Source organism: Vipera ursinii (genome assembly GCF_947247035.1).
Source record: "Vipera ursinii genome assembly, chromosome: 1".
Lineage (NCBI taxonomy): Eukaryota > Metazoa > Chordata > Lepidosauria > Squamata > Viperidae > Vipera > Vipera ursinii.
The window spans coordinates 47,481,993-47,500,942 of NC_139512.1; the positions used below are offsets into that span (position 1 = coordinate 47,481,993).

Sequence of the window (18,950 nt, forward strand, 5' to 3'; positions counted from 1 at the left end):
ACAGACTCCAGCTGAACCCCGACAAGACTGAGTGGCTTTGCATACCTTCATCCCGGGTTTATTCGGATGTTCCACCTTTGGCTATGGGGGGTGAACTATTACCCCCCGTAGATAGGGCTCGCAACTTGGGTGTCCTCCTAGATTCACGGCTCACCCTGGAAGACCATATAGGAGCTGTGACTAGGGGGGCCTTCGCCCAGGTTCGCCTGGTGCGCCAGTTGCGGCCCTATCTTAGCCGGGATGATTTGTGCACGGTCACTCATGCGCTCGTGTCCTCTCGTCTAGACTACTGCAACGCTCTCTACATGGGGCTGCCCTTGAGGACCACCCGGAAGCTCCAACTGGTACAGAATGCAGCCGCGAGAGTTGTGTTGGGAGTCTCCCGATACTCCCACGTTACACCGCTGCTCCGTGAGCTGCATTGGTTGCCAGTTGTCTTCCGGGTGAGATTCAAGGTACTGGTAACAGTGTTTAAAGCCCTTCATGGCATGGGGCCGGAGTACCTTAGGGAACATCTGCTGCCGGCATCAAGCTCCCTGCGCCCTGTGCGTTCCCACAGAGAGGGCCTCCTCAGGGTGCCACCGATCAGAGAATGTCGATTGGTGGTCCCCAGGGGGAGATCCTTCTCTGTGGGCGCTCCGGAGCTGTGGAATCAGCTACCGGTAGAGCTCCGGATGGCGCCCGATCTTCGCTCCTTTCGTCGCGATCTCAAGACGTTTCTGTTTGTTCAAGCCGGCCTAGCCTGATGGGGATTGGTGGGGTTTTTATTCTTGTGTTTTAATTTTAACTTGGTGCTTTAGAATTTGATTCCAACTGTTTTAATATGGGCAATTATTTAATCTTGTTTTAACGTTTGTATTTAGTATTTTATTCTGCCCTGTGAACCGCCCTGAGTCCTCAGGGAGAAGGGCGGTATATAAATATTATTAAATTAAATTAAATTAAAATATTGTAGTGCTACATCCAGCCCTTGGAGAAAGCAAACCCATTCTGTTAGTGGGCATCACTTGTGGCAAGGGAAGGCTGACTCTTATTGCTAGTTTTACTATGGCTGGAATCCTATGGACCCATTATTAGTTATCAGTAATTGTTTTTTGTTCTTATAGTAGTTGAAGAGCATTGTGAACACACAAGAACCAGCTTCATTTTTTCCCTGTTATTTCTGGTTTCTTTTTCATCCATGCAAGACTAATTATGCAAGTGTCATTCAGCTAAAGCATACAAACTGATCCCTCTCCCTTTTTGCTGATTTCAGAAGAAAGTGGAATACAGTCCATTGATATACAGCCAGGTTGCTTTATTATTCAGTTACTATTACTGTCGACTCTTTTCCTGCAGTATTAATATTTCTGTTCTTCAACTATTCCTAAGAGTGTAGTTAAGGGACGCCGTGGCTCAGTGGGTTAGGACGCTGAGCTTGTCGATCAGAAGGTCGGCAGTTTGGCGGGTTGAATCCCGAGTGCCGCGTAACAGAGTGAGCGCCTGTTAGTCGTCCCAGCTTCTGCCAACCTAGCAGTTCGAAAGCACGTAAAAAATGCAAGTAGAAAAATAGGGACCACTCCGGTGGGAAGGTAACAGTGTTTCGTGCGCCTTTGGCGTCTAGTCATGCCGGCCACATGACCACGGAGACGTCCTCGGACAAACGCTGGCTCTTCGGCTTTGAAACGGAGATGAGCACCGGCCCCTAGAGTTCGAAACGACTAGCACGCATGTGTGGGGGAACCTTTACCTTTACCTAAGAGTGTAGTTACTATTAAATTCCCCATAGGGTTAATCAAGAGCTTCAGTTAGAATGTGGCTGTCAGTCTTTGACAATTTTCATGGACCTTATGGTCCTCTTCTCTATCTTTGGGCACCTGTGCTTGGTGGATTGATCTCACTCAGTTCGATGTTCCCTGGGCAGTAACCTCTCTACCAATCTGTCTTTGATGATTTTAAATCACCGAGGAACTAATATTTTGTCAGGTGTCTGCAACCGTATAATTACATGTTTGTTTTCTAGTCATTTTATCTCCTCTTCTTCCTCCTCCTGCCAGTCCGACAACTCTTCTCCTGCCAGCTTCTTAGTCCATTTCAATTTCCTTTCCTTTCTCATTAGAAATATTGCATACTGTATGTGGGGGGGAAAAAACACCTTCTGCTTCGTCTCACCTCTTTTCCATCCTCAGGTTGACAACTGCAAATATATATATATATATATATATATATATATATATATATATATATATATATATATATATACAGAATATATGACAGAATGGCAGACAGAGTTTAACATCTTCTTCATGAGTCTCTTAGTTTAATTTATTTTAACAATTTATTGGGCTGCTATCTTGCAAATGAGCATGTGAGAGACTAACAGCAAGTTAAAACCTTTCACAAGTAACAACCCGAAATAGTTTGAACAATGCTAACAACACAAGATGCCTAAGATTCAAGCAACCCGTTCCCTCTTGCAAATCAATAGCAGTCAGAACAACAAACCAACCAACTGACTTTGCCTCACGTCCAGGCTCCAATTTTTAAAGGAAAGGCCAAGTCTTTAAAGAGTTATAAAAGGTTATAACAGGGTTGGGATCGCTTGGATCTTTGGGGGAGGGGGAGAGAGATGCTTTTGCAGAAGGCAGGTGTTTCAACAGAGAAGGCCTGCTTTCTAGGTCCTATTAAATAATATTACTTTATAGAAGGGACTCAGAGCATACCTACCTTGTTAGATCTCATACGGTGAGCAGAAAGAATTGGAACAAGCGGACCTGCAAATAATTGGCCTTGGGCCAAACAGGGCTTTGATTTGCCCCCAACTGGAAGCCTGTGGAATTCACAGACCACTGATCCTATAGAAGCCTATTATGGTATATCCCAAATTGCCTATGTCCCAGCATTCTAGATCAGTTGCAGCTTTGGAATGCTCTTCAAAGGCAGCCTCAATGCATTAGTGTAATCAGGAGGTGACTGCAGTGCGTTCATGAACAAGGCTTCTCAATTGAGAAATGACTGCAATTGGCACACAAGACAGATTTGTGCAAAGGCCCTCTAGCGTTGGATCAGGAGCTTGAGACCAAGAGGGTACTCCAGCTTGAGTGCCAACTCTGCCAGGGAGTGTGCAACTCTATTCAGAGTTAAAAACAGAAAATTTCCAGCACCAGGAGGCCTCAAAAGTCACAGCTGTTTGGTTTTACCAAGGTTGAGCTATAATCTGTTTTTCCCCATTCAAATCCCCCAAGCCTATTTGGTTATCACAGGGTGGAGATATAAATTGGATATCATCACTATACTGATGACGCATCATTCTTTGTCAATGAATGACCTCATTAACTTCATATAGATGTTGAATAGAATAAAGCCCTGAAGCATCTTGAAAAGTAGGAATTGGAAGCTAGATTTTTCTTCCCATCACCAGCCCTGAAGAAAGAAGAATAAATGTAATAAATAAATGTAAATTGTTCCTCCTTTCCTAATATGGTCTAGAAGTATCCATGTTGGGAGTCATGGAGGTCAAAATAACTGTGTTTCCCCCACATTTCAGATCTGAAAGCCATCATCTGTAAGTGTGACTAATGCAGTGCTATAACAAGTCCAAAACATGAGTGAAAAGGATCCAGATAATACATTAACTTGAAGGCCTTCTGGAGCTAGAAGTCAATCATCTATCTTCTCAATAACCTATTCTAAAATGAGAAGGTGAAGACTAGACAAAAAATGTTCAATTTCATGGGATCCAGTGATGATTTCTTAAGGGAAGAGCAGACCAACCTCCTTTTTCAGAACAGGTGAACTATCCCCTCCCTCAAAGTTTGAAAAGTAATACTTTTCAGTACATTGGAAATTAAGTTTTAGTAACCATGGATTAATTATCCACCCCTTGATATGATTTAAATGACTTTTCCCACAAAAAAGAAAATCAAGAAAAATGCTTGTATAAAAATTTACTTTCTTATTTGAATTTATATGGGAAACAGGGTAGACTAGGCAGCAGAGTATCATTTTTAGACATGCTAAACATGTAAATGTTATTTGACACTAGAGGGTAGTGTCTGCAAATAAATAAAGGAAAGAATTCAGCTTTATCAAACATGAGTGCTCCCTCTATCTTGCAAAGTTAGAAAATTGAAGCAAGCAATTGCAATTAAAATAAAATTCCTGATTCATTCCATCACATTTTATTATTTAAAAATTAGAAGTTATTCTAATTCAGTTCTTCATTTGTTGTTCAGGAAAGTTTTAATAACAATTTTAAAAACCTGGCACCGATATATGGAAATATACTGGCATTGATATATGGAAATACAACCTTTTCACATTACTGGCCTGATCTAATTCTACATGTGCACAGCTAGCATCCCTGGGAGGAGATGTACGTTCCTGCCAATATCAAAAGGCTTTTCCTGCTAATTTAACAGGATCCAGATGTGAATGTTGGAATACAGATTCAGCCTTGTGTCTGAAGTAGCTACATAACCCAGCTTTAGCATGGGAATCTCCTTTGCTGGATTGGTTGCAGCAGTGTTTTGACTGATGAGTATTACTTTTCAAACTCCATACTATAGATGCGATGCAGAGGAAAACAATAGCCAGTTTTTATGTCTCAGGATATAACGTGGAAGCCAATGGTTGTAATAAACTTGCTGAATTTAAGCTGATCAGGATCTCATCAATGCCTTAACAGTAGAGAACATCTGAAGTTTCAGATGATATAGATGTAATTTTCCAAGGGGAGAATGAGTGGAGATAAAAAAAATGAAGTGGACAACGAATACAAACTTACATATCTGGATTCATTTTATTTTACATAATTTGTTTTGATTTTATTATATGGGAAATGACAAAGTATTAGGCAGGATATAAAGCTCCACCAGTGAACATAATTCTTATGCTTGATTAGTTTTCTAAGATTTCTTCTGGCTTAAAATAATTTTCACAGTCTTAGGTCATCAAATAAACAAATGCAGAACTTGGTATAAACAATTAGAATAGCCCAATCCATCTATTCTTAGCTTTCATATCCACTGTGTTATTAATGCAAATAGTGATAGGGAGGAAAGTTAATTGGTAGCAGTGGACAAGAGATATTTTCTCAGTAAAAACTTTTGCTTAAGCAGCTGCAGCTTATTTGTAAGATTGCAAGTTATTTCTAAATTGTGTTCTTCCACTGATGGACATCTAGTTAGCAGTATAAAAGCTGTCTCATATAAATATGACTTATTAGTGGTTTATGGATCTTTTTGATGACTTTAGATTTTAAAACAGGCTAAATCATGGTAGTATGGCATATTCATTGCTTGTAGAACATTGCAGATTCAAACTCCTATGTTTCTAAATAGAGATGGAGAAGTCTTGTTTCATAATGTTAAGATCTTCTGCTGTCTGGTACCAAAACTAGCTGAACGAATGGTCTTATTCAAGGTAAGGAGGTTTCTATTGTCCAGTAGAGGATTCTATCAGCACGATGCAAAAGAATAATTTGCAGCAATTTCCTTATACCTGAAGCCTCTCCGTGCTAGTTCCCTTTTTGTGCTGAAAGATAGTAGACCAACTGTGGCAAAGGGAATAAACCAAGGCAAAGGGAATAAATGCTGATAGTCTCTTTCCCCATTCTGCTGGTGAAAAAAGCGCATCTGATAACAGATTCCAATCAGATATAACTCTATTGGTTTCGTTTTGCTCCGCTTATTATTTGGTTCATATTTCTACAATAAGCACATCTTATAAAAGTATTAGGGACACGGTGGCTCAGTGGGTTAGGACGCTGAGCTTGTCGATCAGAAGGTCGGCAGTTTGGCAGGTCGAATCCCGAGTGCTGCGTAACAGAGTGAGTGCCTGTTACTCGTCCCAGCTTCTGCCAATCTAGCAGTTCGAAAGCACGTAAAAATGCAAGTAGAAAAATAGGGTCCACTACGGTGGGAAGGTAACAGTGTTCCGTGCGCCTTTGGCGTCCAGTCATGCCGGCCACATGACCACGGAGACGTCCTCGGACAAGCGCTGGCTCTTCGGCTTTGAAACGGAGATGAGCACCGGCCCCTAGAGTCGGAAATGACTAGCACGCACGTGCAGGGGAACCTTTACCTTTTATAATAGTATTAATGTTTGGAATAAATTAAATAGGCCATTATGTTTTGGTACTTTCCTTCTGTTATAAATTTGGAACATTTCTGTTTGCTTTCTTAACATCTTAACAAAAGTTTCTTCTCTGAAATCTTCATGCTTATATAGGTATCAGAGCGGGTAGAGAGAAGACTTCAAGAGATCGAACGAGAAATCCGATCAGAAAGGCAGTTGGTAGAAAGACGCCAAGACCAACTGGGACACATGTCTGTGCACCTGCAGGAAGTATGCATAAAGGCCTTGGTATACGTTTAAAACTACAAAAGTGCTTCATGCTGGCAATCTAGCCTGTGTTAATTATTTAAAAGGATGAATTCCTCCCCCCCCTCCATGATAGAGATCATGCACACTGACAAGATAGTGGTGAAGTGTGGCTCCCAGATTTTAGCTACAAAATCCAAATAATTGCCAGTTGACAGCACAGCAGTAGAGGAAATCTTACTGCTGCTATCTAGTGTAATTTCAAATCCAGATCTGGTAACTTTTCTTCTATAAAAAAAAAGACTTCTCATGCTGGAAGCAGGCAGTATTGGTTCCCATTATACAATAGTTGAAAGGATGCTGCCTTAAAACAATTTCAGGTACATTTAAGATTTAAACTATGGAAGGTATTATTAACAGCCACCAGCACATACTTTTCTTTTGAAGAGAAAATGTAATGTAATGGGTAGCCAGTTTCCTGGTGCCGCATAATCAGCTGTGTTTGAATGAAAATGCATCCAGGAGAACAAGAGTCTGTGCTGTGAAGGCAAACTGAGCTATTGTTTGCTTCAGAACAAATAAAGCCTTTCCCACCTTTTCTTTGAAAAGAATGCATAAAGTGCCTATGGGAGAGGTAGTTCATTTCCTCCACCCTTCTACTTGAGAGGCCAGGGTTCTTAAATATATAGCTTATAATTTTGGAATTAATGTAAATGTCTGGGCAATTAGTGGCAGTCCTTTTTCAATTGTCTTTACTCTGGTGTCTCGCCGAGTCTATGAAAAGTTTAATATCATATTTGGTTGCTTTAATAAATGTAGTGACCTGGGTGCATTTTTCTGAAAAGCAATTGTAGATTATATAGAGAAGTATAAATCACTAGGGATTAATTTAGATTGATGCTTTCAGTTTTGAAAAAAAGTGGCTTTCTCTTTAGAGGGGTGGGGGGAAAGCTACCACACAAGTTTAGTAAAAGTAATAGCTTTTCAACTTCACGTGCTCTTATTAGGTCAGGGATTTTTTTTTTCTGGTGTTCTCCTTCGTTTTTAAATTACCTTGAATGATTGTGAAAGATTGTGATTGATTAGAGCAAAGAGGAAATGAAAGCGGTTTAAGTTCCACAGTGAAGATTCTCATGATGTCTAGCATTTTCTTTCCATTGCTTTTGGGCTTCTGCTTATTTTGGATTTAGGAAGTTGATGTATAATTTAATATCATACTATACCTTGCAAACCCAAATATGCACGTTTACAAGGTTTTTTTTTAAAAAAAACACGTTTATTTATTATCAAACATATATGCTCGGTAGTGAATATTTTGTTAACGTTCTTCATGCAAATTTTACCTTTACCTTTTACTATAGTGGGAAGTGGTCTCACTTGACATGCTTCCCTAATTGATGGGATACCTTGCCTTCCAATCTTGGTGGGCCAGATGGGTGTAATGGGCAGCCTTCAAATAGCCTGGCCCTAGGCCATGTAGGACTTTAAAGATGTTAACTAGCACCTTAAATTGTATCCGTGAGCAAATTTTGCACAATTTATAAATTTTCTCAACATCAAGGAACCCAAGCAGCATATCGGAACAATGGAGTTACAGGGACTGCAGTACAATAGTATTGCTCTGACCAGAACATGATCATAAATGATGATAACCATAATCAATTCAAAAGATCTTCCGGTATAACCATATATTTATAAGCTTCCATAAAGTTATAAGAGTGAGGAGCTACAGTAGTAAAAACTCAGCTGTTTGTTGAGTTCAACCTGTGTATATGAGAATTAAAGGTTTGGCAGGGCGGGGTTATACATGAAGACCTTATATTAGTATGTTGCAAGTCACCAAGACCTGAGCATTAAGGTTTAATACATTATTGTAAGAACTTGTGTAGCTCTTCCAGTTGGATATGGTTTTTCTGTCTCCCCAAACTTTTAAGATTTTTGACTAAGCAACTGAAAAAGCTATGAAGTAGAACCATAAATTATGTGGCAATTTTGTAATTCTTCTCTCCTGTGGCATATGTAGCAATGGTAAGTGGCTTAAACCTGAATGTCAGGGTTGGACACCTTTTCCACAATTGGCAAGATTATATATCTCTCTCTACTATTTTCCTCAGGAATATCAGCTATATAGGGATCTATCACTTGTGTGTTTTGGAAAGAAGAGCAATGGATTAAAAGGATGATTTTGAATGTACAAATAGCTGAGAAAGAAAGAGTTAGTGCCTTATCTTCTCTATCTGTCTTGGGTCTGAAATTGAAAAGAGTTTCTGTTGAAGTTAAAGCTGCTACCTGCAGAAAGGCTCATGAGAAAACTAGAGCCACAGGGGATCTCCTTATGATAGGCATTGAGTTACACTTCCTCATTGCCTGATTTAAGTTTACCTATTATCCTCTCATGGAAACAATATCTGTGCAATCCCTTGCAGTTCATACCTCTTTACAAAGAAGTGTAGTTCCGTGCATGAAGCACAGGCTGTTTTTGAGGCATGCATATATGTGTGTGTGTGTGTTTGTGTGTGTGTGTGTGTGTGTGTGTGTGTGTGTATGTGTATATGTATATGTATGGAACGCGGTGGCTCAGTGGGTTAGGACGCTGAGCTTGTCGATCAGATGGTCGGCAGTTTGGCAGGTCAAATCCTGAGTGCCGTATAACAGAGTGAGCACCTGTTACTTGTCCCAGCTTCTGCCAACCTAGTGGTTTGAAAGCACGTAAAAATGCAAGTAGAAAAATAGGAACCACTACGGTGGGAAGGTAACAGCGTTCCGTGCGCCTTTGGCGTCTAGTCATGCCGGCCACATGACCATGGAGACGTCCTCGGACAAGCACTGGCTCTTTGGCTTTGAAACGGAGATGAGCACCGCCCCCTAGAGTTGGAAACGACTAGCACGCATGTGCGGGGGAACCTTTACCTTTACCTTTTATGTATATGTATATTTATATTTGTGTATATATATATATATGTGTGTGTGTGTATGTATGTATGTGTATACACACACACACACACACACACACACACACTACTGATAGTCCTCATTTAACAGTGCTAATAGAGACTGGAAGCTCCATCAATAAGTAACAGTTGTAAATCTGAAAACCATGTGACTGTGTTACTTAACAGTGGCAGTCCTGGTTGCCATTGTTAAATGAGGATCATGCCAGATGTTAAGCAGGGATGTCACATGACTACCACTTCTGCTGACTTCCCTATTGAGTTTGCTTGTGGGAAACTGGCAGGGAAGATCACAAATCATGATCAGGTGATTGCAATGGCCGTAAATACAAAGTCCCATAGTAATTACAATTCGTTCAATATTTTCATAAGCTTGAATGGTTGCTGAACGAGTGGTTGCTAAATGAGGACTACCTGCATATGGGAAATCAGTGACTTCTGAATTCTTTTAATATACAACCTTTCTTGCTTTGTCTGTACCGTACAATATGGTGGGTGGTACTCTCTGATTAAAAAAAAAAACAGGTCTTCAGTGAAATTTAGTTCAATGTTTGGACCAGAGATATTCACAGATTAGGATATGTCAGTGTCAGCTTTTATTTTTGAACAGTATGCACCTATAATATGTACATATAGTTTATATGGTATCATCAGACAAAAGACACCAAAGTCAATATTGTTTAGCATATTTATACATTAATTATTCCCTTGAACCCCACATCTCTCTTTTTCTTTCAAGGCTTTAAAGCAACAAGATTCTAAAGCCAATGGAGCAGAAATTATCTTGAAAAATAAAATTGCAAAAGTGGAAGATGAAAAAAGCAAAGTAAGATTTAAAAATTCTATTGTAGTGATGTGGTGTCTTGTACTGGCTTTTCCCTATGTGATTAAGAAAAAAGGTGCTTGAACTTTTTCCCAGCTATCAGATGGCATAGTTGTGGTTTATTTTTTCATGTTAAGATTGCAAAATATAGAAAAGAAAGGGGAGGGAAGCTGATCTGAACCATTCCTCATCATATGCTGGTTTTCTGTATGGAAGGCATTTTTGCACATGTTGGAATGTTAAGCCAAGTGTTCAGCCTGATGATGATAGTATGCATGGAGCATCTGTTCTACTAATGTAAGCTCCCCATAGAACTCTGGATGATCATAATTTTAAATTACATGGGGAGATCTCTCCAAGTAGAATAATTATCCCCTGGCAAGCATTCACCAATCAGCTAATGAAGTGTAGTCAGAATTATGGCGGATCTTGCTGTTTGTTGCCCCATCTTCCTCATGTAATTCTGCTTCTAAAGGGGATTTGAACTGAGAAATTGGGCTTCAAACTGAAATTGTCTCTGAAGTCTAGTTCACAATATTTTCACGAAAAGCACCCTAAATAGGACAAAATATACTTCTTTTCTCATTAGTTTTCAATCCTAAATATTGGATTTTTTTTAAAGAAAACGGTCTGTTTATTGTCTATAATAATAGGCTCTGAATGTGGCACAAGGGAAACAACATTAATAATTATCTGTACCTTCAAATAAAGGAGGTCCCACAGTTTTTGGCCCCATACAAAGAAATTTAAGTTGTGGTGGGTAGGCTGTAAACGGGATATGACTTGAACATCAGTGGAACTTAAGTCTGGTTTAAACCAGTTACATCTCATTAAAACCAAGAGAACTTGAATAATTGAAATTTATGTATAGACATGCAAGAATTGAAGTTGGTGGAAGAAAGTAGACCAAATATCCTTGTTTGAGAAAACTACAAAGAGCCGTCACCAAAAATACTATTCTTCATCTTTCTGCTATACTCTTTGGGCAATGGTATATAGCAGGGGTCCCCAACCCCGAGTCTGTGGACCAGTACTGGGCTGCGGCATGCCAGAAACGAGTCCGCACAAGCAAGCAAAGCCCCATCCGAGGGATGCAGGCAGTACATGAAACGATGCCCCCTCCGGTCCGCAGAAAAACCTTTCTCCATGGAACTGGTTCCTGGTGCCCAAAAGGTTGGGGACCTCTGGTATATAGAATAGTGCCTCTGAAGATGAATGCAGTTGATGGTCAGGTTTATGTATGACGATATCCTGGTTGATAATATATTACTATATATTTTGCACTTGATCTGTAAATGAACTGCCAGGCAAAGCAGTTTAAATGTGAAATGATATAATTAGAAAAAAATAAATGGTATTATTTTGGCTGCCACATGTTTGCACCAATTATTATTTCCAGATACTCTTCAAAGGGAATATTGGAAGAGGACATTTTATTCTTAGTGGTTACAATAAGATCCAAGCTATTCAAAGTTTTGGTTTCAGCATCTTGAATTGTACCTTGAAAATCGTAGAAGACGAATCCTGAGGCACTGATACTTTTTAAAAAAATATCAGTCATTTTATAAGAGCATTGCACTTTCTTTCTGTTTTGTATTGCTGGTAGATATATTTTTATTTATTTATTTATTAGTTGAATTTATATACCGCCCTATTCCCGAAGGACTGCAGTGTTCTTTTCTATTTTACGTTCTGGGTTGAAATTTACGCTGTTCGTATCCTACACTCCTATCCGGCAGCCCAAAAGATTTCTAGGAACTAAATCACCTTTAAAAATGCATTGGACTCAGTAGCAGGGGAAGCTCTAAAGCACGGGTGTCAAACTTGCCACGTCACATGACGTGCTGCAACATACCGCAACTCTTTTTGCATTGCTGGCAATGGGGTGGGCGCAGCTTCAGTATGATGAAACCGGCCTGTGGGCCCCTGCTCTAAAGCTTAATTGTAACAGAATGTTAAAGAAAATTCAATGCTCCTCAGAATTTCCCATACCACAAGATAGGCAGCAAATAGATAGATAGATAGATACTTAGACAGATAGATACTAGATAGATCAGGGGTGTCAGACTCAATTTCATTGAGGGCCGCATCAGCATGGCGGTTGCCCTCAAGGGGCCGGGTGGGTGTGGCCTGGGTGGGCATGGCCTACTGGGTGGGCGTGGCTAGAGTGCGTATGGCCTACTGGGTGGGCGTGGCCAGCTCTACATTGTTCGCATCAAGGGTGCCTATGGGGGCCTGGGCAGGAGTGGGACAGATCTGAGGGTCTCTGGCAGAAGGAGGGTCTCTGGGCCAGGGCCAAGGCAGTGGGGGCTGTTCCCTCACTGTTTCCAGGATGGCTTCGCGGGCCACATGAAATCACTTTGCGGGCTGGATCCGGCCCCCGGGCCTTGTGTTTGACATGTCTGAGCTAGATAGATAGATTTGTCTGTAAACAGATCATTTGCTTTAAGATACCACTGAGATGAAAAGCATTTTTGAATTTACATATAGCATTGCTTAATAAATAGCACTTTCAAAATACTTTGAATTATTTAGGTATGGTACTTAATATAACCCAAACAATACTATCAGTGAAATTGTTTCTTATTCTAATAAGCTTGAACAGGTTTTGGAGGATTCCCAGAGGAAACTTGATCATTCAGAAAGTAGTAGAGAAATTCTTCTCCACCAGGTAATTTCTTTAACATTTAATATTTGGGTTTAACATTTAATATTTGGGTTTCATAAAGTTTGTACCGGCTATCTCAGCAGACAATTGGGAGAAGATGTGCTGAGGATGTTCTCAGAAGTCTGTGTCCTATGTTAGATTACAAAATTAAATATGCCAAAAAAGCCTAGAAATATATAACAGAAGACAGTAGTCTTGTTTTGCCTTATGAGATGGTACCAACCTACCAAAGATGTTCTCCAGTTTTTTTAAGAAAGGGATTGAGTTTATTGTTTTGCATTTTGTATCTTTGTCCTTCAGCATGGGACACTTTAAAAGGAGATTTGATTTGAGATCAGTAAATTGGTTTCATGACTACATGGAGATTTGAACCAGCTCTCTGTATTCCATTTTCAATAGTTTTCTGTTGTTACATTTTTGGACTAGAATGGAGTGCAGAGGGAACCCTTTCCTACAGGATTGCGGAAAACTGTCATACAGAATACCAATGCATGTTTCATTTACATATTTAATTTCTTATATTTTAGTTTGCTGCAGTTCAAAGCATTTGTTTCCTGGCGTTATTGTACATTTCAATTGTTCTTTGCTGTAACCGATACTGTTAATACAAGCTGTGTTTTTAGGAAGGTGGGCTGTCTCTGGTCATATAAAAGCTTTCATAATCTTAATTGGTCTGAGTTTTCGATTTGGTTTTGTTTGTTCACTTGTTTTTTGCATTTTCTCAAACCAATTCACAGTATCTATTATATAAGTGGTAGATTAATGTGTTTGAAAATAAAGTAGCATAATAAATAGTACAGGTTGAAATGTTCTATTTATTGCTCAAGATGCATTAATGTGATGTGCTAATTCAAAACTTCAGGCTTCCTAATATAGACATTCTGATATGTTTTAAAAGAATGCAAAAGGTCATGATTAAATAAATTAACACATTGGACATTTTTGCCATGTGTGGTGAAGTTGTAATACTTTGCTGCATTTTTCATAAAGAAATTATAGTTTGAAAATGAATTCCTTATAATATCTAATTTCTTTCTGATATGTTTTTGTTTTTCCAGCAACACAATTAAACCTCTGCCTCCATTTTTCCATTCAAAATCTTGTGTATTTTGCTTATAATAATTTGATATGTATTTTTCACCTTCAAGGAAAACAGTAGCTAGATGAGAATTATTTATCTAATGAGAATTAGGAAAATGGCTTAGGCAGGAAGAGTCAATCCCAATCAGCAACTCTGTGGCTGATTTATTTTAGTATAATATACAAACCCAAAAGATCCAGTCAAGATCTTCCATATGTATGGTTTTGAACATGCCTTTCTGTATCTGAGGTATGCCTGCATGACAAGTGTATGTTCATATATACCCATCACGCTATTCCCTTTTTAGGTCAAACAACATTTCAAAGCATCCATTCTTTCTTCACATGCTTGTTTTGCAATTTGATCTTCATCCATTTTGTCTGTATAACTGAGCCATCTCAATAGTCTTCTTTCATACAGGTAGTCCTCAACTTACATCAGTTCATTTAGAGACTGTTGAAAGTTACAACGGCACTGAAAAAAGTTACCATTTTTCATGGTTACAACCTTTGTACCATCCCCATGATCATGTGATCAAAATTCAGATGCTTGGCAACTGGTTCATATTTATGACCACTGCTGTGTTCCAGTGTCATGTGGTCCACCTTTGCAACCTTTTGACAAGCAAAGTCAATGGAGAAGCCAAATTAACTTAACAACTAGGGTTACTAACTTATTAACTGCAGTGATTCACTTAACAACTGTAGTAAGATAGGCAAATGAGGCAAAAATCACTTAACAAATGTCTCACTTAACAATGGAAATGTTCGGCTCAATTGTGATTGTAAGGTGAGGACTACCTGTAGTGTATTTTCCCCACATTTTTTATTATTCACTCATCCATTCTTGATCCTGACTCTTCTTGGTTTACCATATATAGCAGGGGTGTCAAACTCAATTTCATTGAGGGCCGCATCAGCATTGCGGTTGCCCTCAGGGGGCCGGGTGGGTATGGCCAGGGTGGGCGTGGCCTACTGGGTGGGTGTGGCTAGAGTGCGTATGGCCTACTGGGTGGGCATGACCAGCTCTACATCGTTCGCATCAAGGGTGCCTATGGGGGCCTGGGCAGGAGTGGGACAGATCTGAGGGTCTCTGGCAGGAGGAGGGTCTCTGGGCCAGGGCCAAGGCAGTGGGGGCCGTTCCCTCACTGTTTCCAGGATGGCTTCGCGGGCCACATGAAACCACTTCGCAGGCCGCATCTGGCCCCCGGGCCTTGTGTTTGACATGTCTGATATATAGTGACCGATTTCCATTGTGTTCAGATGTTTAATTTTCTCCTGTGATATCCCACAGTTATTTCTGTATATATTTAAATTTTGTCATCTTAACATTTCATTTAAAATATTCCTTTCAACAAGAATCTGAATATTCTTCCATGTCCACATTTTCCCCAACTTCCATTCTTGCACTCTGAACCCTGGAACTTTTTCTTTACTCTTTCATCTTGTCCCCACCATGCATTCATGTAATGTGGAACAAATTTGTTCTCTGGATTGCATTCATTCAGACTGTGGTGTAATTTTTTTCCCAAACTCATCAATTTTTCCATAATTACTGTTAATGGCAGCATAATATATACAAATATTACTAATGTATGCGTTTTTACTTTCATATGTACCAGAACAATCTGGATGATATGAAATCATACTTTCTGACATATATAGTATTTTAGTCCTTTCAATGATAATTAAACCTACACCTTCATGTCTATGGAGATTCTCAATCATTCAGGTCATGGTTGTCCCAAAGGTGCTTTTTCCAAAAGGAAGTTGGACATGTTTTTTTCTTTGAAAATGTTTTCAAGGGAAAAACCAAATCCAGTTGCCTTTTGGAAAAAGCAGCTTTAGGATACCTACACCTTCAGTTTCTCCACTCTGTAACATTATACCATTGTCTTTCAAATCTATTATACCCATCCCCTTTTTCTTAGGTGCACAAACATACAGAAATATTACTTTCATTTGAGTTCATTCATTAATTTAATTCAAAATCAGATGCTATAGCTACAGCAGAGTTCAATTTCTAATGAGATCGTGACGTATTATTATCGTATTGAAGTATTCTGATTGTGTTCTTTTTTATTGTTTATTTTATGGTTCTATTATTTTACTTCTGTTTACATTCCTTTCATTTTCTTCCTTTTTATTATTGTAAGCTGCCTACAGTAGCCCCACAGCAAGATAGGTGGCAAATAAATATACTGGCAGATATCAATATTTCATGTATTTGATTTATTACTAATTATACTTCATGGATAATAGACAAGAATCTCATTTTGCTTGTGCTTTTGTGTTCTTTAAAGATTTAATAACATCCATGAAGATACAATTCCAGATTTGATTGACATCATTTTCTAGCTTGTTTAAAAAGCTGGCACTTGTCTGTGTATATGTATGTGTGTGTGTTAGATTGAAGATCTTCGTTCCCAACTTCTTAGAGCAGAAGAGGACCGTTTGACTATGCAACATCAAATAACTCAGGTTGCTAAGCATCACCAAAGCCATCTAGATGAGCAAAAGGATGACAGGAGGAAGCAAAGAGGTAGGACTTTTCCTTCTACTTTTGGTATCCATTACTGTGAAAAGAACTTAGTATTTGGATTGGTAAGCCATGTTTTGCCAAGGGGCAGAGATAAATAACGCTAAGGTCATATCACATAGACAAAAGCATTTTTTATAAACAAGCATGTAAATGCTCACCATCTCAACTTATTTTACTCATTACTCCATAGGGGTGTTGTGGAATTATGACACTGATGTAAAAATAGTTACTGGGAGTTAAAGAAAACACAATTTTAAGTTATGGAAAATGTATTGCATAACGTTTTGAGATTAAAAAATGAGTGGAAAGTGCTAATTTCATATAGACTGTTGAAGGATTATGGGACCTGCTAGTGTCTCATAATCTACTCTCCACTCTGCATCTCCTGTTGTATGAATAGAATAAAAGCTGAGAGGCAAGCAAAAGTGTATGTATGAGCTACGGAAGAGACTCTAGCAACTTTCTGTTTGCTATTCATGTCAGGAATTGTTGTATGGTTACATTCTAAGATCTCATACAGCAGTAGATGGAAGTAATAAATCATCTATGCTTGGTAGTTTTATCCTTTGTTTCATTTGGCATTGAACAGATCAGTATGGTTAGATTTCCTAAATTTTCAGGGTTGCTGTGAGGATATATTCTAGGCCTCTGAAGTCACTTAGATCTGCTGAAACTGTGACTATCCAATTCAGGTGGGAGAGTTTAATTCCAGCTGCTAAGCTTAAAAACCATGCTTGGTTCTGGCACTTAGTTAACAGCTACAAGAGAGGCATGGAAATACTATTACCAGAATATTTTCACAGTGGAATCACTAGATGATCCTTTTATGGCTGACTCTTGAAGTGGTCTTCCTGATTAGCTTGCTGAGGTCAAGATCCTTATACAGCTAAAATCTGAAAGAGCTCTGGCAGAAAACTTTACCCCGAGAATTACTAAAGGGAAAACAAGGTTGGTGGCTCCTGTGCTGGCTGTCTTATTTACCCATCTTAGCAGTTCAGCACATTTTTATATTGATTAGAACCATGCCAGCATCATCTCTTTTTTATAAAAACAAAGAAATAGGTCAGATCGTGCCAACCATAGACCCATTTGTTTGCTTAATACAATCAGCAAGTTATGTGTTGCGTGTACTTTTCTGAACTGCAGACGATCAGATTGACCAAGACTCATCACAAAAGGACTAGAAACTGGTACAGATGGTTTGTTTTTGTATCTCCCTTCATGGCTAGGGTAGACTTTCTTTTCTTTTCTTTTTTTTTTTTTTAAAAAAAACCAAGAATAGTGAACAAAAAGGGAATTGTAAATTACAAATGCCTTCAGCTAATACCTTACTACTAGTATTCTATCTACATTGATGCTTTATTCATATTCTTATCTTATATGAATTCCCTATTCGTACATCAGTATTCCTGGTGCTAAAGCTATGTTGTAATTCTACCATCTATTTTCTGTAGGCTGTCTGTCTGTCTATCTGTCAGTCTCTGTCTCTGTCTCTGTCTCTGTCTCTGTCTCTATCTCTATCTCTATCTCTATCTCTATCTCTGTAGCTGTCTATGTCTATATCTGTCTGTCTATATATCATCTATCTATCTCTGTCTCTGTCTGTCTCTATCTCTATCTATCTATCTCTGTCTACACACACACACACACACACACACACACACACACATAATATAATATAAAGAGACTGGACAGCCATTTGTCTGAAATGGTCTAGGGCAGGGATCTTCAAACTTGGCCCTTTTATGACTTGTGGACTTCAACTCCCAGAATTCCTCAGCCAGGCACACTGGCTGAGGAATTCTGGGAGTTGCAGTCCACAAGTCATAAAAGGGCCAAGTTTGAAGACCCCTGGTCTAGGGTCTCCTGCTTGAGCAGGGGGTTGGACTAGAAGACCTCCAAGGTCCCTTCCAACTCCGTTATTCAGTTATTCCTGTATTGCTGATCTCTCTCCATATATATATTTATATATGTACTGGCACTCCTTCTAGATCTATATTCCGTTTTTACAGAGTTCATTTGGTTCTTTATCTTTTGGTTCCTTTTTCTATTTCTGCTTCTTTGCCTTTTCTGCTGAGTTGTTCTTGTTTGGGCTCCTTTCCTTTTCTCCTCCTTCAGGGGAGGGTTCCAGCTGAGGGGAAAAGAGATCTCAGATCAGGTCTGAGGAAAGAAAGAAAGATGCCCCGCGCAGCCCAGTTTTTGCAGCTACTGTCTCCTTTCCTGTGGCCTCCTTTGCAGCAGGGCTTTGGGGCTTCTGTTTCTTCTGTTGGCTCCTCGGGAGGCCTCTGGCTGCAGGGCTCTCGCCTTCTGCCCGGCTTCCCCACTGTCCAACATTGTAGTTTTGGCAGCTATGCCTTCCTGGCATTGAGAAGGGAGGAGCGTGCAGATATTTTGATAAAAATATTATTGGTTTATCAAAAAATTATCTGTGCTGTATCTTAAAATCCTATTTCTTTATCTTACTCTGTTCTATATCTGTACTGAATATTTTTTATAAATGAAAATGAAAACATCCTCATTGAGAAATGGAGCAGCTTTAGAGGGGCTAATCAGCTCTGGACCCTTATTTGTCCTTTGCTATTG

General features: G+C 39.3%; 1 protein-coding gene across 5 annotated transcripts in view; it reads left to right on the plus strand.

Moving 5' to 3' along the window:
• The window catches only part of CEP128 (centrosomal protein 128), a 221,658-nt gene that overhangs the window by 15,010 nt on the left and 187,698 nt on the right, over nucleotides 1-18,950 (plus strand). For 4 of the 5 annotated variants that reach the window (XM_083375275.1, XM_083375272.1, XM_083375274.1 and 1 more), the window contains exons 8-11: nucleotides 6,211-6,327; nucleotides 9,994-10,080; nucleotides 12,674-12,748; nucleotides 16,235-16,367. In XM_083375275.1, the coding sequence (XP_083231401.1) occupies nucleotides 6,211-6,327; nucleotides 9,994-10,080; nucleotides 12,674-12,748; nucleotides 16,235-16,367 (412 nt within the window). Of the gene's footprint in view, nucleotides 1-5,337; nucleotides 5,404-6,210; nucleotides 6,328-9,993; nucleotides 10,081-12,673; nucleotides 12,749-16,234; nucleotides 16,368-18,950 lie in introns of those variants that run through there. The other variant, XM_083375276.1, reaches the window with a different exon arrangement.